Here is a 20,603-nt window from a genome sequence, read left to right on the forward strand (position 1 = left end):
CTTAAATATGCGCCAGTTATAGTAAACATTTAATTTAAAGGTGTCAGTTTAGTTTTTGGCAAGTGCAGTCCTTTCAGATGAATGGGGCAATTCCCACATCCCAGAGCTCCCTGATTCCTCAGGGAGACAGCTCTGAATCAATTAGCATTTTTAAGGAACAGTCACAATCAGGAGAACTAGAAAAATATTTAAGCGACAATTCAGTTTACAGAGCCTAATTCTGTGCCAAAGAATGTAGAACCGGTCCCTGATTACATTACAGACCAAACATTCTACAGGCTGGATGTTCCTGGTCTCAGATGAGGGATTCTGCCAGATCAGGGGAGGTCATTTTTGGACCCTGCCACTGGACAGCCTGCCATCAGCTCCCTGCGGGTAGCCCACTGTCCTGCTGGCCCCGCAGAGATCCTTACTGCTGACCTTCCACCAGGACTCTCTGGTCCTGCAACAACCATGCCGGACCATGGATGTTGCCAAATCAGAGAATCCCAGTTAAGAGAATTTCAATCTGTAGAAGGCAAAAGTGTTCTAACCCAGTGGTCCCCAATGCAGTGCCCCATGGGCGCCCCGGCAACTGCTGGGGCATTTATGTACACCCGCCAAAATATCTGGGCTGGCCCCGCCCCCAGCACATGCGTGGTGCTGGCCCCGGGCGCGTGGGTGGCCCCTGGCCCAGGTGCACGGCACCGGCCCTGGGCTCAGGGCGTGTGGGCAGTCCCTACCCCCGGTGCGCAGCACATGTGTGGTGCCGGTCCTGGGTGCAAGGCGCGTGGGCGGTCCCTGCCCCGGGCACACGGCACATGCGCGGTGCCGGCCCTGGGCTCAGGGCACATGGGCGGCCCCCACCCCTGGGCACATGCATGGCCTCACCCCCCCAGAAGCGTGGCATGTGAGCGGCCCCGCCAGGTTGGGGACCACTGTTCTAAGCAGGTGAGCTAAGCAGACTATAAGACATCAGTTACACTTAGTACCTCCATTTCTTCAGACTCTGGCTTGTCAGTTCGTGCTTGCTGCTGCTCTTCATTCTTTTGTTGCTCTTCCTGGTCTATTTGCATCTTCTGAAATTAGAAGAAAACTCTTAAATGTAAAACTAAGTCTCAAATACTTACTTTACTATGGCTTAGCATATAACCCATTTAACTTCTGGATTGGTCACTGTGCTTGTATACTTAAGGTCCTGCAGTGAAGATTTAACTCCACAAGAATCTAAGTTTAGTTCAAGTGACAAATTATATAATATATATTCTTTACATCTAATCTTTATTGATAAATATTTGCCATACTGAAATTTAATGGAGACAAATTGTGTGTTTGTTTTTAAAAACAATGGTTACTTACCGTACAGCAGGGGTGGGCAATAATTTTTAATGGGGGGGGACGTGCCATGCCAAGATTTTGGCAACTGGTTAAGGGCCACACTTCTGTGGAGGGTATCTGGGACAGAGGTTGGGTTCAGAAGGGAGCTTGAGGTACACAACTCAGGTACAGAAGGAGATGAGGGGTCTGGAGTTTGAGTGAAGGAGGGGGCTGTGATTTGGGGCAGGGACTTGGGGTTCAGGCTCCAGGAGGGGGGTAAAGGATACAGGAGAGAACTATGGCCTGGGGCAGGGGCAGATCTGGTGGCTTGGTGGGATGGATCCAGCCAGCTGGCAGCCTCCTGCTCACCCTTGCCCTACAGTAACTATAGTTATTCAAGATGTGTTGTACACACAAATGCCTCTGTACAGATGCACATGAGATTGGATTGTTTTGGCCAAGAGTAACTATTGAGGCCAGGTCTGTCCAACTATCTCAGTTCGTTTACGAATACAGACTATTCTAGGAGTAGGATTCTGTAGTCAAGGGGAAGAAGGGAAGGTTGTGGAATCTGTGATAAAACATCTAAGAACCAGAGTTAGTGTAGGATAAATGTTTTTTCCTCAAACAACTGTCTACACAGATTCTACTCTTGGTGACTACTAAGCAGTCCTCTAATGCTTGAGGATGGGAAACAGGAGTTCTACTTAAACTGGCAGTCATTAATGGGGTTATGCTGCATTCAGTCTGGAAGCCTCTATAAAGGAATAGCAGCTTGAAAAGGTGTGGTTTGAGCTGCATATAGCTGCTCCACAAATTTGCTACAGGATCATTCCTCAGCCTTAGGCTTCCTAAGCTCTAGTGGAATGAGCTCTAATATTACAGGGAGTGTGTATAGACTACAGAGTTTTTTTGTGTTGTTTTTTCCGAAAAAAGTGACTTTTTTTGAAAAAAGAAAAACCCCACACCCACACACTTCTTCTGCATCTAGACTGCTGCCACATTCTTTTGAAAGTAAACCGTAAGAATGCGGTAGTTTTTTTGACAGCAGAAGACCTTATTTTACAAGGAAGAATGCCTTTTTTCGAAAGTGCTCTTTCAAAAAAAGGCATTATCTAATGCAAGCTGTGCTTTTTTGAAAGAAAGCATCCAGGCTGCTTGGGTACTCTTTCGAAAAAGCGGCTTGCATTTTCGAAAGTACTGGTTGCAGTCTAGACGCTCTTTTTCAAAAGACTCTTTTGAAAGAGGCTTGCAGTCTAGATGTAGCCTAAGAGTATCTACGTTGGCTAACTGAGCTCTCTTTATTCTTGGAGATCTCATGGTGGTTATCCTATAGTAACAAAAAATATAGCAAAAACTACAAACAGCTGGCATACTCTTGGATGATTTTGTCTTGTCTAAATAAAAACAATACTCTTTATTACATTAAGCATGTGAAGTCTACATTCTTCTGGAAGGTTAAGTGAGGTTTAAGAAAGAAAAACTAGAAATGGCTTATATGGAACAGAAAGTATTTAGTGAAAACTAAGGTTGAGGTCTAAACATAATTCTGTCCTTATTCAATACTGCATATTGAGCTGAGTCCCCCCTGCCCACCTAGCTCATGCAACAGCTACCCAAGAGACAGGTGGTTAGGAAACAGGTTGCTAAGGACTCTAAGAAGGGATCCATCAATCCTGCTAACACTAGGGATATAAGCAGTCATTGAAAAGTGTAGATACTTAACCACTACAAATCCTATGCATTGCAGGCTCTGCCGTATAAAGCTTATGTATATACACTGCAGAGCTCTCAGCAATGCCTCCCTGCAAGTGGAGCCTGCAAGGGTTGCTAGCCCTCTCCCAGGGAAGCTTTGCTGCGGTAGTGAAGCTGGCTCCTCGGGAGGAGAGTCAGCAGCAACTTAGGTGGCTTCACTATGGGATGTGCAGTACTGCAGAGCTCATAGCGAAGTCGGCTTCCCGGGAGCAGAGCCGGTAGCCCCTACCAGTACCATTCCCAGGGAGTCGGTGTGAACCATAATGGAAACAGTTAAACTGTTTGGTTACATATTTACATCCCTAACTAAAACTATACTGAAGTCCAAAGAAGAAATGACTCCCAAACAAGCAGGAGACCTTTCAGAAAATCTGGATCAGAAAGCATTGTCAGATATTGTTGCTAAAAAAAGACTCTTAGAAGAGACAGAAAGTCCAGATTGTTTGCTAGGCCTGAAACAGTAAAGTACCACTTTTCTCCCTTATTACTAAATAGAACAGCTCTTTCATTTAGCTTTGTAAGTCAGAATGGTCATGGGTTTCTTGCTTTGGAGCACAACACTGAACTAGGGATGTAAATGGTTAACCAGAAAGCATCACTTAACAGGTGATATTTACTGGTTATGATAAACTGATGGGGGGTTGGAGCAGCCAATGCCCACTGCGGTGGAAGGAGAGGGGCACTCCAGCCCAGCCATGTTGGGTGGGCAGGCCACTCCAGTCCCGTAATTGGTTAAACCAGTTAACATACAGGATTTTATATTCCTATTGTGAACAGCCTCTTTAAGTGGATGTTATTCATCCAGTGCTCAGATGTTGGGGATCATGATACTGGGCTCAATGGCAGGACCTGGCAGTTGTTCTGGGAGACTAATCAATCAGAGCAGCTAAGGTTACTGGAATTAGGATTCATCAGATCCTAATACTATAACTGCCTGATCCATATACTGGTCCTTCAATCCTTTGCCTCACATTTTCTCATAACCATCAGGGTTATGAGGGGGATCAGCTGAAAGACATATGTCAGTCCCAGAGTTCAAGGAGGTGAGAAAGGCATCTGTTGGGAATCCTGAGATGGGGAAATGATTAGCCTGCCCTGTGAGTCCCTGTTGGGCTTGTACACACTGGCAAACCAGGCCTGTAGATGGCTAAAGGCACAGCCTGGCATTCTACATCAGCCACATGAGGGCTGCCAGGTGCCTGAGGAGCCTTAAGCAGGTTCTTGCTGTGGTGATGGGGACCTCTTGGATACTGCTGATGAGATCTATGGATGTGTGCAACTGGGACTTGGGCAGGTAGGCTCTCAACCCCAAAGAACTCTATCTTTTGCATCAGGACCAGTGCAGACTTGGGGGCACTCAGAATGAGCCCCAGTTTGGTGAAAGTGGCTCATGTCATTGCTACGTGTTCTAGAACTTGTTCCTGTGATTGGTCCTTGTGAGCAGTAATCCAGATAAATTACACCCATTTGTGCAGAAAGACTGCTGCTACCGCTATGCACTTTGTGATTATGTGTGTGACTGAAGAGATGAACAGGAACACGGTGAACTGATAATGTCAACTGCTGATGACAAATCTCAGGAACCTTCTGTATACTGTGTAGGTATATATTAGACTGGGGCAAAATACCCCGCCCCTTCCTGTACTCTAATCCCCGCCACAGGTCAACCTAAATCTCTGCATTCCAGTCTCCTAACCCAGGTCACAACTGCCTCCTTTACCCAAACTCCACACCTTCTCTTGCACCTCTATCCTTTACTACAAGCTCCGTTCTGTACCTCAGCCTCCATCCCAGACCCCGCAGTTCCTTGATTAATATGCAAGAGTACAGCCCTTAACACCACTTCCCAAACCCTTGGAATAGCCCCCCACATCAAAAGTTATTGCTCACCCTGATATATACATCCCTCAAATCGAGGGGATGCCTCAGTCCCCTGGATCGGCGGGGGGGGGGGGGGGGGGGGGGGGGGAGGAAGAATGTTGGTGGCCAGAGAAGCCATAAGAAACTTTAACTTTCTTATGAATGCATTAAGCTTTCAAAGGTTTAGAATGGGCCTGATCTCACACTTGGCCTTGGAGATAAGTAACAGGAGTAGACACCCCTACCCCATAACTCCTGGTGATCCTACTTTATCTCCCACAATACGAGGAGCTATTGCCCAATAGGAACAGGGAAGGTGGGGGTTGGAAGGCTGGGAAGGCAGAGAACTGGATAGACTATCCCATTTTCCTCTTGCTCAGAATCCAGTAATCTATGGTCATCTGGGCCCAAGCATGGTTGAAGTCAGATAGACTGTTCCCAAATGGGGGGTGGGGAAGGTGCAAAGATTTGGGATTTGAGCTGGTGCTCCATTCCCAGGCACACCTTCAGAAGTTTGCATTGGGGCTGAAGGGCTGTTTCTAATGGCACTGACCCTGGCCAGTGAGACTAACTGCAAGGACTGCCTCCTCTGTTTGTACCCTTCCTACTACTATACACCAGGCATGGGGAACCAAGGTAAAAAATGTGTAGGGGCTATGGCTTAAAGGGTTTCCTCTGAGGCATTGGTGTGTGAATGCTGAGCAAATGAGTAATTTGAGAGTCCTTTAGAATTTTTAGTCAGGTGTCTGTCTTTTCAGAAAACTTTCATGCACGGAAGATTTGGATTTCTTAAGGAGGTGCAAGCCACACATCTACCCTTTTCCAAGAGGACAGCAAACTCCTGTCAAGACTCAGCTGGGAGGAACTCCTGGAATTTGGACAGCATGTTCCAAGAGTTATATGCATACCAGTTTAGCACTGTCTGGTTTGATATGCAGATCTGAAGCGCACTGAGTAAACCTTTCAAAGAGGTCTAAGCTTCCTCACCTTGTTCTTTGGGGATGCTCCTGATTTCCTTATGGTTGGCAACATCAACCACAAGGAACCCACAGCTGGGTATGAGTAAACAAAAATGTTTCCCCCCCCTATTGTGGGACAAAGAGCCTCTCAATGTCTTTTTTTTATTGAGGCCAGGGTTTGCCAGAGCACCTTCATACTGGTCTGGGTTGTCTTAAGTGGCAGAGGACAGGCGTATGTCCACCATAGGGTCCATTCTTCCACCACCTCCTCAGTCAGCACACTGAGACTGCAATCAACCCATCTAAGACGACCCAGATGCACCTTAGAGTCCAGGGCTGAAAGGACAATGAAGTATCCACTACTGCCTCCTCCAATTAAGAGGAGGAAGAGGCCCTGGAAAACAGGTCTTCCTGATCTTCAGACTCTCTGGTGTCCTCAGAGATGTTAGGCTGGAGAGTCATCAGCAGTGGGGAACATGGTAGCACTCATGTAGGCTTGCTGCTTATTCAGTGCCTGCACCAGGTACATCTCAGACCCCTTTTGGAGCTCTGTTATGGAAGACAAGGCCAAAAGGAAGCTACCAAGTAGAGGAAACCAGCAATGCAGCACTTGACACTGGGTCCTCAACCCTGATGGTTGGCCCAAGCAGTCCAGAAGGGACATTGCATTGGAGTCAGTCATTGAGGGGGCCAAGACGTATGTAGTGCCGCGGAAGTTCCCACTGTTGGTGCTGTGAACAGTAGAGATGTGAAAGTGTAAATGTGTACATACAACACAGAGCGGGGGCTGCAGCAGAGAGCAGTGCAGGGGGCAGGTGGAAGCTGGTACAAGCAAGGAACTGGCTTTTAAGCAGGCTTCCCACACCTACCAGCTCCCGCAGAACCACTTGTCCCCTCCCACGTCACACTGCTATTTCTATCAGCTACTCCCACCACATGTAAACATGTAACTGCTGAAATTTTCAACGGTTACACACTTACCTAAATAAATGCATTTTAACATCCCCAGTGACCAGTGCCAGGATCAAGATTAACACTAGGTCCTATGGGTCTCTGACTCGGAGACGTAGTCAGAGCCCAACTGTGCCAGTGATTGGTGCCAGGGCAACAGCGATGCTTCATCACGGCAGGTAAGCTGTGGTGCCAGGTGGGGGCTGGCATGGCAAGGTACTACTCCAGAGGGCTCCACAGCCTGACAGGTACTGCTAGGGGAAACACCTGACAATTGTTCACACAGCACATGCACACTGGAGTGCACATGAGTAATCATTCAAAGAAGAACAGTCCATTCACTAACTTATCTGAAACACTATTGTTGCCCAAGATTATTATTCTCAAACAGAACTATTAAGTTTAGCCCTGTATTATCTTGATTATAGATTTGGCAATGTTCTTAAATCTTCAGCTGCATCATCAAACCAGTCCTTTAGTCATGGGCCTTCCCTAGGCAGAGTGATAAGTGTGTGGTGACTTGTCATGTACACAAGTTGAGCAAGAACAAACCATCCACTTGTGACTTCCCTATAAATTGGCCCTAGTTTCAGGAAAAGTCAGGACTAATGCATTACATTTCAACACTTACATCATAATTTTAGATGAATTAAGCAACATTTGTACACTGTGTTCAAATTCATCTATGTGTAAGAAGCAATGTGGGTGGCAAAGTTACAACTATTACTTGACCTGGTTTAGAGAGTTAGTCCTGGCTTTTTTCTGAAACTGATACCAAACTGAGAGTCAGTTTGTTCTCAGTCTCAAGTTTTCCCACAAGATCTCCATAGCAAAAAAATGTATTACCTCTTCCTCTTTCTGATCTGTTTCCATGGGCTCTTCATTCTCATCAGATTTGTGAACTTCTACTAAAGATGCACTGGAAACACTGAAAATACCATGGATATTTACTCTGACTTTGACTTTCACTTTTGAACTGGATCCATCTGTTTGCGGTGTGACCTTTTGAACCAAAAAATGAGCTAAACATTTCAAGAGAGAAAAAAGGATATATTTACTTAAGATAAATAATCAAGTGCGAACATTTAACTGATTTCTAACTATTGCTGACAACAGTCTGCAATTAAATCCAGTTGTGTAAGTTGTTTCACAAAACTAACTGAACCAAATAATTGATTTTCTTCAGTCAGTCACAGTAAAATTTACTCTACTTTGCAGTTTGCCTTGTAGCTTGGAAGTGCGGCATTTGGAAAAGTTGCTATGGGTAGTTTTAGGAAGTCTTCAACTTTACCCAAATAAGTAACTGAACAACTATCTTTTTCCATTTGGCATATGTTTCTCCTCCACCAAGTAATGGATTTAGGATTTTCTTCTCCACTAATGTTGCTTTAAATCTGAATCATACAAAAATATCCATAAGATATTATTGTGCTAAACACACTTGCAGTACCATAGTTGTTGCAGTAGGATGGTAAAGTCCAACCCTACAAAATCAGAAAGTTGACAACACTCCACTCCGCTCCCTTTGCCCCACCATGTCCTTTTCCAACTATGTGGAACTGGTTCTCATTTCTTCTTTCCCTATCCCTTTACCTATAGTAGGATCTGGGTAAGGCAATTCCTTAGGAGAAGTATAGTAGGCCTCAAGAGTGAAAGGCTCCTTTCTGAAGAATGAGAGGACCTTGGAGAATGGAGCTGCATGATTCTTGGGGAAAACTTCACAGTTACTGTGGAAGAGAAAGATGTAAGGAAACAGGTAGCTATTACAATGTCACTAGTGGGAAATATGCAGCAAAACCTAGCAGAAGCACGAAATGCCCAATAGAGATGGAAACAGATGACAACATCTAGCTTTATCTTGACCATCATTTTACCAAAGGTTCTCATTAGTAAAAAACAGAAAGGTTGCATTTAAAAAGCTGAAGAACTTAACATGACAAAAGCTCAAGTGATTGCTTTTTATTCTTACTGGCACAAGAGCAGCAACTGAAGTTCTGGAATTTAGGCTTTCAAACATTTTTTTACAATAAGTGGGTCGACCGGGTACAAGTTTCAGCAGCTTTTGTTCTTACCCTTTTATAGGCATGCTTAAATTTCATAATGTTAAATTCTTACCTTAACCCTTCCTCTGCTGGTGAATTCCATCTTAAAGAAATAGGATATGGTACCAAATCTGTGATAGAAAATTCTCTCACTTTGAAAGCCGGGGACAAAATAGCACACTATAAGAAATAGCAAAAGGGTAAGTACAATTGTACAGATAAATATAGGTAGGCAGTAATACTAGGCCCTTATGGTTAATTACTTTTACAAGTATGTGAATTCCAAGTTAAACATATCTATATACTAAAAATATCCTATTTCTTTTGTGATGGAGTCATGCACAGTTACTAGACAACTTCAGGGACTTTCATGTTTTATTTGAAGTTAATCAAATTTCTCCTCCAGTTCATTCAGGACCATATGGTGGCAAGTTTTCTGATTCTGAATATTGTAATGGCTCCTATAAAATATTTTTAGTACTAACAGATGATGTAGGATTCAAAACTCCCCTAATTTAACAGAGATTGTAAGGGGTATAGCACCATGGTATTCATGTGCCATACAATTCAAGTTCTTGAGAACAGCAAGAACTTGACACAGATGTTTTACACTACAATAATGGTTGAAAAGACAGTTGTCTAAAATGATAATCACTTTAGTAAGCACTTTAAACAACACACAGTATTTGCTTCTAGCTCAGGTAATACCACAAATTACTGGACCTTTAAACTTGTGGCTCTAACAATGACTTCAGCACCGCTCCAGCGCTGGACATAGCACGTGTCACATCAACGTAGCTTTCGTTTTCAAGAATTTAAATCAAGCCATATCGTCTTATTCTTTACTTGAACTAGGTTTCATTTGTATAAAAATATATGCAATATGTTTAAGCAACGTACTGCATATTTGCACTAATTTCATGATTACATTTAAGGTTATCCTGTTTTTAGTGTTAGTTCCAGAGAAGAATTTAGCTATCTGCTGGATACCAGTCAAGTGCTACATTACTTTTTTTTTCCCACAGCTACCCTTTTACGTGTTTATATTGCATCTATTTTTGCCAGTCATAATTGGAATGTATACCCAATTCTAGATAACATGCCAATTTGTTGGTTGTGCTGTTTGCCCCCAGACGTTTCAGTTGATCAACCAACAGAGTCTATACAATGAGCCAAACTGTCCACTGTTCACTTCTTAAGTTCAATCAAATCACTTCTACAACACATGCACATCCAAAAGTGAAATAAGTTGCTCAATGTCAGATAATGTAGTTCGTCATACCCTTGGGCTTAAATGTTCATTGACTTCAACATAGAATCAAGAAGCCCTTAGCATACAGATAATTGGTTCTTACCTGCAATGCACATCCTCGTGCAACAGCCTCATCTGCATTCAAAGTTGTACTGACTTCCTTACCGAAAAATTTACTGATCCTCTCCTTTACAGCAGGGATTCTTGTAGCACCACCAACTATTTCTACTGCATAAATATCCTCCTTTTTTAACTCTAAAAAATTAGACATACATTAGTAACTTCGTTACAAAAATTCCTGCACTAAATTAGTAGCAATTAGTTCCTCTTTACAAGAAAGGTATTGCACTTGATTATAATAAAATCTCTAGAAGTTTTGAAGTTATTTTAGCCACCATTAAAAGTTTTGTATCCCCAGTTATCAAATGTTATTTACACAGGAATTATTTTTTAAGAAAGTATGCAACTAGCAATTGAATTGTTACATAAATTTTAAGTGCAATGTTTAAATTGAAGATCTGGCAAATGTCTAAGGCCAGCTAAAAATGAGAGAGAGATTTTCCTCATGTGTATGCACACTCCCCCCATTAAGCACTGTAGTCAAGAGAACGTATGTACACTTACTAGCTTGTTCCAGAACACTGCGAAGAGGCGGTTCTACTCTAGCTAAAAGACTGTCACACATCTCTAAAAATTTGCCCCTGTTGGAAGAAGCCATATGTCAATTTAGATTACATGAACAAAATTGATATTGCAAAATTCAAATGTATAGAACTGAAATTGGAAAATGCAATTTGAAACCTGCAAAGTATAAAATTTTACTTTTCTTCACCCAAAATCCTACAGTATGTATAAAGTTCTGTTTTTTACTAAAGCAATTTTTTTGTATGGCAACAGTGCTGAATATTCCACAATACAAGTGTATGCAATTGACAACATCTGTAGCTTCACGCCAAAAGAAAACTCATCAAAAGAAAGATATTTTGGTATATATTTGAGAGAGCCCCCTGTACAAGTGATACTAATTCTGATATGATCCCTGCAAATCCAACCACCCTTTATATTAGGATAGTGCCCAAAGCATCCTAATCAGGATTGTAGTATGACTCTGTTAGATACAGTACTTTACAGACACAGCCCCTATCCTAAAGAACTTGCATGAGATCAATTTTATAGTGATTACAACAATCAACACAAAAATAAGAATCAAGCACAAGGGAATCAGTTGAGCATTAGAGAGTCCCTAGATTCAGATTCTGACAGGCCACCAAAGAGCATGAAGTCTAGAGACAAGTGCCCATTACTACTGATGAAGAGAGTTTAAAGTTAAGGTTCTATCCTAAGAGGTTCCAAGCTATTTTTATCTTATTACAAAATGTAGGGCAAGAGATGGTGATGCTTACTAATTAAAAAGCAACATCAATATCTACTGGAGAGTGTATACCACTGATCATTTCACTTTACCTCCTAATTGTCTATTGATAATTATAAGCTACATTGTTACCTATCAGTCTGTTGTTCCTTAAGGGAGAGCTTCAGTTTCCTATTACCTGTTAAATGCCAACACAAAACCCTTCTTTTAAGAACTCATGTTGTTTATCTATAAAGTGTCATATTAAACAGCTTAGTAAGTCAAATTCCCTACTCATTCCATGTACATGTACAACATACAAAAGGTCAATATATTTCTCCCACATTGTCAATTTTGCAATACAGTTAAACTCCAATAGTCCAGCATCCAGTTGTCCGTCATTCCTGATAGTCCAGCATCAACTGGAACACAGAACTGCTCAGGTCAGCCGCCCTCACTACTGGGACGCTGTGAGCTGCATGAGCACTCTCAGTCCCCAGCACACACAGCGTTCAGCCTGCATGTACTAGCAGCCGGCCGCTGAGCACAGGCAGCTGTTTCGGGACCCGGACATAAGGTTGAGGGAGAACTGGGATTGGGTGACAGCAGGGAGGGGAGGTGTTTGGCTCTGGGGAAGGGAAGGGGAAGAGGATTGGATGGTGCACGGCTTCCCAGCCAGCTCATTGAAAAGCCAGCTGCTCAGCGCACATGCCCCAGCACCTGGAGAGAGACGCACGGCTGAGCCTGTGGCTCCGGGACCCAAGCATAAGGTGAGGGAGGGGGGAGATTGGGTTGGAAGTATGCCCCCTTATAGTACCTCCTGGTACTCCAGCATATCCCATAATCCAGCACCACCTAGATCCCAAAGGTGCCGGATTATCGGAAGTCTACTGTATTTGTAAATTCTGCAGGAAGCATCACCTGAACTAGTCTAATATAGAAGAAAAATAAACATGACACCCAAAGTGCAAGAAGATGGTTCAATCCTCATTCATAGTGCCATGGCCAGACTGAACTAGTTTTTCATTTGGACACTAGTAACTCAGAACTTCCTGCTTAATTCACATAGGCTATTAAAAGAGTCACTGGTAAGACCTTTGTTGCTAATAACTCAAATTAGAACTAGTTACCTAAATGTACCAAAGATGATTAAAATTTGGATTTATACAGATTAGTTCCCCATTTTTGCAGTTTAAAAAAAAAAATCAACTAAGACCTTATGCTAAACAATCTGAAAATACCTGTTCATAGTTCCAGAAACATCAATATCATTCATGAAGCATTCTATGTTCATTGGGAGATCAGAGGCATTAGCACTCATCAGCTTCTTCAGTTTCTCACACTCCTGAAATAGTCTCAGCAACGCACGAATCTTTGATTTGATGTCTAATTTATATTTTTTCCCAAATTCTTCACAAAAATAATTAACTAACATTTCATCAAATTTCCTGCCACCAAGTGTGGTATCAAAGGCTGTAGCAAGAACCTAAAAATGAGACAAGGATTGATTACTTGCTAAAACCCATCAATAATCAATACATATCAAAATTTCTGTGTCAGAATAGCTTATTCCAGTAATTCATATTCAACATCATGATCCCATCTAGAACACATGGCTACATTAACACAGACCTTCCTTGACAGTGGCAGGAGAAAACCAAAAAGAATCCAACATTGCCAGCTTTATTCCCATACTGCCTCCATGCGGAGGTAATGCTTAGTGTTGGAACACCTAATCATTGCAACTAGCAGAAAAAAGGAACCAATTAGTAACCTTTTATTTCCCTTACCAATGCCTCCACTTGGTTTATCTCCTCAGTAGGGATGTTAGAGTATAGACACTGAAACCTGGGCTTGTCGGTTAACCAAAATGTCTATACGTAACTCCTGTCCCTTGCTGCCTCTATCAGGACTGGCTCCCCATGTGTGCCAGTTCCCACAGAGCCACCTGCTCCCACACTGCTACCTCCCACCCTGCTTAAAAGCCAGCTCCCCCCAAGCACTGGCTCCACGGAGCCACCTGCTCCACTCTGCAGCAGTGCGGGGGAAAAGGAGGAAGCGGGCAGGGGAGGCTGCCATAAACCAGCCTCCGTCCACAGGTAGCTCGGGCCCCCACGGATTATGTTTGCTGCCGCCCCATGCTGCTGCCTCTGTATCAGAAGCAGCTGCACAGGATGGCTGGCAGAACTGCTCTGCAAGGAGAGCCAAAACTGGCTCCTCTTGTGCCGTGGCAGAGTCTCCCTGGGAGCAGGGCCAGGAGCGCACTGGCTGCTAGCCCCACCCACAAGGGATTATTTTTAGTCATCATGTAACCGATAAAAATTGTTGCAGCTACACGATTACTACAAATCACAAAATCTAACATCCCTAATTCTCACCATCCCTTGCCAGCAATAAAGCTTCAATCCTGTGCCACTCTGGCACAATTCACTTTGCAATGCTAACCTAAGAGTGTGTCTAGACTACAGAGTTTTGTCGACAAAAGTGGACTTTTGTCGACAAAACTATACCTGCATCTACACTACCGCTGAGTTCTGTCGACATAATGTCAACAGAACTCAGTTTTGTCGACGCTGGTAAACCTCATTTTACGAGGCATAACGCCTTCTGTCGACAGAGTTTCTGTTGACAGAAGGTGTTATTGCATGTAAACTGTCCTTTGCATCTACACTACCATGTTGACAAAGCAAGCTGCTTTGTCGACAGAACTGAATGTAGTGTAGACGCTCTTTGTCGACAGAAGTTTTGTCGACAGTATCTGTCGACAAAACTTCTGTCAACAAAAGCCTGTAGTCTAGACGTACCCTAAGAGAAGATCAGCTTTGTCAGGATTGTGCCCTTACTGCCCCATACAAGGCACTTTTACAGAGGAGCATCAAAGTAGAGAGTTTAGATTGGATAATACTTCTAGTTACGAAATTCAAAGTTAGTCAAGAATAAGCAGTTATTTACTACGTTATATACCATATTTGTCTAACCCCGAGTTAGAAACAACTGGGGTACGATATACACCAGAATGGAACGGAACAAAAGACCTGTGTAATGTTTTGATGTAGACCAGGGATTCTCAAACTGCATTGCACCATGACCTGCTTCTGACAAGGAAAATTACTACACGATACCAGGAAGGGATACTGATGCCTGAGCCTGTCCGAGCCCCACTGAGTTCAGAGGCCAATGCCCAAGCCCCACAGTTCTGGGCAAGGAGACGAAAGCTGAAGGCCCAGGGCTTTGGCATGAGGCCTGCAAAGCTTTATGTGATGCAGTGCTCATGAGGCACCAGCTTAAAAGCTGGCTCCCAAGGGCACCAGCTGCTGCCTTTGCTCTCTCCCCCACTGCCTCTCCAGCAGGAAGAGGGAGCATATGTGCATGTAATTCAATAAGCCCAGGCTTACTGGTTAATCATTTAAACAATTATACACTAACATCCCTATAGAGGGCCAGATTACAATCCATACTATGGTCATGTCAGTGCCTAGCAAAGTTAAGTCAGGCCATTAAGTGTTCAGAAATCGAAATTCCTGTGATACTGGAAGAGCGATCAATACCAATTGATTAGGAGCCATGGAAATGGAGAGATTGCTACTGTTTTTCCCCTCAAACTAAAATCTGGTAGTAGAGGCCTTTTGCACCCCAATGAAGAGCCATACATACATATGAGCCCCAATGAACAGCAGACATAGCCCTATGTTTCTGAAGAACCCAAATGCACAGTACCACATCTCTACAAGACACTCATGCCATTTTAGAGGCACTAGATGGTCCTTTACCAATCCTTCCCACCAACAGTACCAATTTACTTGAGCCTGCTCTCAGTCTTCAGGCTTACCTGCAGCCACACAGGTATCTAGTTATAGGTCAGTTAGTACTGAAACAGTTGACCTTGCCATGGATCTCTCTCTCTCAGCTGATTTCCTACTCTGGGCTCATAGCCTATTTTGGGGGGCTTTGAGAAGAACTCAAGGTTTTCTTCTTTGAAGTCACTGAAGAGTGCTAAGCTGATACACTGATAGGACTGCCCTTGTTAGGGATCACTATACTCAGGGGATCGAAGGCAGTGGTTGGTCAGAGTCAGCTTTCCATCATGTAAGTCTTAATTTAGCTCATGGTTCTTTCCAGCTCCAGATTTTAGTTGAAGAAAAATACACACTTAAGCCAGATACATGTGACTCTGAGGCACCAAAAGTAGTAGGAATGGCTCATACTCATAGACTCATAGACTTTAAGGTCAGAAGGGACCATTATGATCATCTAGTCTGACCCCCTGCACCGTGCAGGCCACAGAATCTCGCCCACCCCTCTTAGAATAATCCTCTCACCTATGTCTCAGATATTGAAGCCTTCTAATACTTTGAAGGCCCCAACATGCAGAGAGTCCTTCAGCTGTGATCTGTGCCCAATGCTACAGAGGAAGGCGAAAAACCTCCAGGGCCTCTGCCAATCTACCCTGGAGGAAAATTCCTTCCTGACCCCAAATATGGCGATCAGCTAAACCCTGAGCATGTGAGCAAGACTCACCAGCCAGACACCCAGAAAGTTCCCTATAGCAACTCCTATCATCCCTCCATTGACCTATTTCCAACTGGAAATGAATGGTCAATTAGTTACCAAGATCATGTTATTTCATCCAACCATCCCCTTATCATAGAATCAGAACTGGAAGAGACCTCAGAAGGTCGTCAAGTCCAGCCCTCCGCTCTAGGCAGGACCAATCCCATCTAAATCAACCCGGCCAGGGCTTTGTCAAGCCGAGACTTAAACACCTCTAGGGATGGAGACTCCACTACTTCCCTAGGTAACCCATTCCAATGCTTCACTACCCTCCTAGTAAAATAGTTTTTCCTAATATCCAATCTGGACCTCTCCCACCACAACTTGAGACCATTGCTCCTTGTTCTGCCATCTGTCACTACTGAGAACAGCCTCTCTCCATCCTCTTTGGAACCTCCCTTCAGGAAGTTGAAGGCTGCTATCAAGTCCCCCCTCACTCTTCGCTTCTGCAGACTAAACAGACCCAAGTCCCTCAGCCTCTCCTCGTAGGTCATATGCTCCAGACCCCTAATCATTTTGGTTGCCCTCCGCTGGACCCTCTCCAATGCGTCCGCATCCTTTTTGTAGTGGGGGGCCCAGAACTGGACACAGTACTCCAGATGTGGCCTCACCAAAGCCGAATAAAGGGGAATAATGACATCTCTGGATCTGCTGGCAATGCTCCTCTTAATGCATCCTAATATGCCATTAGCCTTCTTGGCTACAAGGGCACACTGTTGACTCATATCCAGCTTCTCATCCACTGTAACCCCCAGGTCCTTTTCTGCAGAACTACTACTTAACTGGTTGGTCCCCAGCCTGTAACTATGCTTGGGATTCTTCCGTCCCAAGTGCAGGACTCTACACTTGTCTTTGTTGAATCTCATGAGATTTCTAGTGGCCCAATCCTCCAATTTGTCCAAGTCACTCTGGACCCTATCTCTGCCCTTAAGCGTATCTACCTCTCCCCCTAGCTTAGTGTCATCTGCAAACTTGCTGAGGGTGCAATCTATCCCCTCATCCAGGTCATTAATAAAGATATTGAACAAAACCGGTCCTAGAACCGAACCTTGGGGCACTCCACTAGAAACCGACCGCCATCCTGACATCGAACCGTTGATCACTACCCGCTGGGCCCGGCCTTCTAGCCATCTTTCTATCCATCTTACCGTCCATTTATCCAATCCGCATTCCCTTAACTTGCTGGCAAGAATATTGTGGGAGACCGTATCAAAAGCCTTGCTAAAGTCAAGGTATATAACATCCACTGACTTTCCCATGTCCACTGAGCCAGTTACCTCATCATAGAAGCTAATCAGATTGGTCAAGCACGACTTGCCCTTTGTGAATCCATGCTGACTATTCCTGATCACTTTCCTCTCATTCAAGTGTCTCAAAATGGATTCCTTTATGATCCCTTCCATGATTTTTCCAGGAACCGAGGTAAGACTGACCGGCCTATAGTTCCCTGGATCGTCCTTCTTCCCTTTTTTGAAGATGGGCACTACATTCTGTCACTTACAGAAACTGGTTCTCAACAGGAGAAGAAACGTTTGAACTTGGGGAAGCCAGGCATGCCTTTTTTAGGGTCCACTTCCCAAACATGAAGAAAATATAAAGAACTTACGCTACGGTGATACTCCCCCCCCCCTTTATTCACCTGTAGACTATTTAAAGGAAAGAGGTATTAAGGCTAACATAAGCTGTTTTACGACATCTAACTCTGAAGGCAACAAGTAAGAAAACACTGAAGCTATGGCAATGAACTCTGCTATGTCTCCAGCTCAGGCCAAGGAGTTTGCCTACACAGCATTATACAGCAAAAAGGCAGAGTTAAGCCAAACAGCACATATGCAGGCTGAACAGACTAGTCTATCTTAAATCTACAAACAAAGGCACAGGAATATGAATATTCCTGGAGTGGAGCAACCATAGGAACATTACTTGAAGAAAAAAATCAATATCTCCATGCATTAATATGCAATATTGGAATTACAGTAGCAATTATGTGGTTCCTCTGCCTTAAATTGTCATGATTTGTATAACTCTTAGCACCAATCTATTTCTGGACACCTGGATCTAGTGCTAGAACTAGGGTAGCCAGAACTCCTACTGCTACAGGAAGATTTTTCAGCTATGCATAGCAACACAAGGAACAATGGGGCAGACAGGGGCATGATCTTGTACTCTTAAATTGTTACCATGAAAGTGTTTTTCTTACACTATGCCACAGTTTGAGTCATATCCCAGTTTAATGTACAATGCCTAATAAGGGTTCTATGTCCATACTGGAATAAAAATAAACTAATATTTAACTCCTTGCAGATGAATTAATTAGTATTCACCTGTTAATTCATGCCTGTAAAGTACCAACTCCCTTCTTTACTGCATCTCCAATTTGCCTGAATTCCAGACAGTTTTGAAATACATTACCACTTGCCCTTACAAGCAGCTCTGTGGCACCTTAGAGACAAACAAATGTATTAGGTCAGTGTTTCCCAATTGGTGCTCCGCCTAACCCCGGGGTTCCATGAAGCGAAAGTAAGGGTTCCACAAGAACCCAGCACTGCTGAGCCCCCTCTTAAAGAAACAAAGACAAATTGCGGCAGGTTTTTTTTGCCTGACAGCTCATGGAGGGGCTTCTTTTTTGCTCAAAACCTAGGGGCTGACGTTCTTTCAAGCCAAAAAGGGTTCCGTGGCCAAATAAAATTAGGAAACACTATTAGGGTACGTCTAGACTACATGCCTCTGTCGCCAGAGGCATGTAGATTAGGCTACCAGACATAGGAAAATGAAGCGGCGATTTAAATAATCGCTGCTTCGTTTAAATTTACATGGCTGCCGCGCTAATCAGCTGTTTGTCAGCTCAGCGCAGCAGCCATGTAAATTTAAATGAAGCGGCGATTATTTAAATCGCCGCTTCATTTTCCTATGTCTGGTAGCCTAATCTACATGCCTCTGGCGACAGAGGCATGTAGTCTAGACGTACCCTTTGGTCATGAGGTTTCATGGGTAAAACCCACTTGATCAGATGAGACTCCCCACTTGATCACATGAAGTTTAGAGACTAATGCAGCTAGCCCTCTGAAACTTTGCATTTGCACATATCACTCGACCTTAAACGGCCTCCTCTATCATTACTAGAAAATGGCTTCAAGAGGAGTTCCTTTCCTTCTGTATCTAAACTCACTCTGCCCTAAGAACCACATTCTAAGATTGAGAAATCAGTGAGATGGAAGTAAAATGATACAACAGAAAAGATCAATCTCGTTCTGAAAACATGCTGAATTCACTATTCCACCCTGTCTACAAGTGCAAGTGCTTATTAACACCACTTCAGCCCTCTCCATTAGGTACCATCCTGTTTCAGTATGTTAACTATATAATGTTTCCATACAATTAATTAGTTCTTGGACCCAGAGCATATATTGTATAGACTTTTGGTTTAGAACATTATTTATCTCAGCTATATTCCATTTAAACTAGCATTACTTAATACTTCAGCCTACTTTTTACTTTGAGGCACTCTAACTGAACTCCTGTCACAACATATTCACTTGTTCTTTCAACTGAAGCAGCAATATAGGGCTATTGGATTAAGGATGTTAAATGGCATTTAATCAGCTAATCAGTCAATAAGGGGGGAAAAACTGCAGAGCTGCAGCAGTGTTCGCTCCCGATCCTGAGGGAGCTAGCCCTGCTGCAGCTCTGCCTTTTAAATGTAGTAAGAGGCATCCAGCTCTTACTACATTTAAAAAGCAGAGGCACAGCATCTGGGATCGAGCCAGGACAGCTGAGTCCCAGCTGACATTTGGTCCTCTGCTGTGCCTCTGTCTCACCTGCTCCCTCCCCCTGCCGTGGATATGGCGCTGGGGGGGAAAACCAGCTTTTAAACCAGCTCTCACCAGCACCAGCTCCTGCTCCCCCACTGGCTGCCTAGGCTTATCACTTACATCCCTATATTGGATTTCATAATACACTTTTGCCCACAAGGCTGACACTACTGAAGATTTCTCTCACAGGAAAAAAAATAATTTTGAACAGAAATAAGGAACAATTATTCAGGCAATTGTGCTTCAAAATAAGACCCTCCATAATCACTTTCTCAAGTTAATTAGTGCTCTTAGAATCAGAGCTCAAAGAGACCTCAGGAGGTTATCAAGTCCAGCCCCCTGCCCAAGGACTCTTAAAACTTGAACTACTGACACATCATACCTATCGTGTTTCCTATGGTACTCGCATCACAGGTTTTACTGTCAACAGGAAGCATTATGGTCATTTAGTCAGACCTTCATAATAAAGTAGTCCAGTAATTCCTGCTTCAAGACATGAATTTCTGGTTGAATTAGAGCACCTTTTTTAAAAAAAGACGTCCCATAAGGTGTACTATTAGTATAGAGAAAAATTAGCTCAACTTTTTATTTTCACTCTGCCAAAAAGCTACTGCAGAAACATGTTTGTTTCAACAAGTGTAGCCATGAAAAAACTTAAGCACATCTTCTCCCCAGTTACCTAACAGAACAAACATGAACCTTTGGAAAGTGCAAGATGCACTGCCTGCACACACTGTCATATTAAGGCAGTCAACCAAACATTGTAATCCATAA

At 43.5% G+C, this 20,603-nt stretch overlaps 1 protein-coding gene across 2 annotated transcripts in view; it reads right to left on the reverse strand.

The window, feature by feature from the left end:
* Window positions 1-20,603, reverse strand: part of HSPA4 (heat shock protein family A (Hsp70) member 4) — a 51,160-nt gene that overhangs the window by 10,653 nt on the left and 19,904 nt on the right. For both annotated transcript variants that reach the window (XM_006128531.4, XM_075900320.1), the window contains exons 7-13: window positions 12,708-12,952; window positions 10,740-10,816; window positions 10,219-10,370; window positions 8,937-9,043; window positions 8,415-8,548; window positions 7,668-7,843; window positions 972-1,058 (exon numbers count right to left, since the gene is read on the reverse strand). In XM_006128531.4, the coding sequence (XP_006128593.1) occupies window positions 972-1,058; window positions 7,668-7,843; window positions 8,415-8,548; window positions 8,937-9,043; window positions 10,219-10,370; window positions 10,740-10,816; window positions 12,708-12,952 (978 nt within the window). The remainder of the gene's footprint in view (window positions 1-971; window positions 1,059-7,667; window positions 7,844-8,414; window positions 8,549-8,936; window positions 9,044-10,218; window positions 10,371-10,739; window positions 10,817-12,707; window positions 12,953-20,603) is intronic.

The sequence above is a fragment of the Pelodiscus sinensis genome, chromosome 17, assembly GCF_049634645.1.
Source record: "Pelodiscus sinensis isolate JC-2024 chromosome 17, ASM4963464v1, whole genome shotgun sequence".
Classification (NCBI taxonomy): domain Eukaryota; kingdom Metazoa; phylum Chordata; order Testudines; family Trionychidae; genus Pelodiscus; species Pelodiscus sinensis.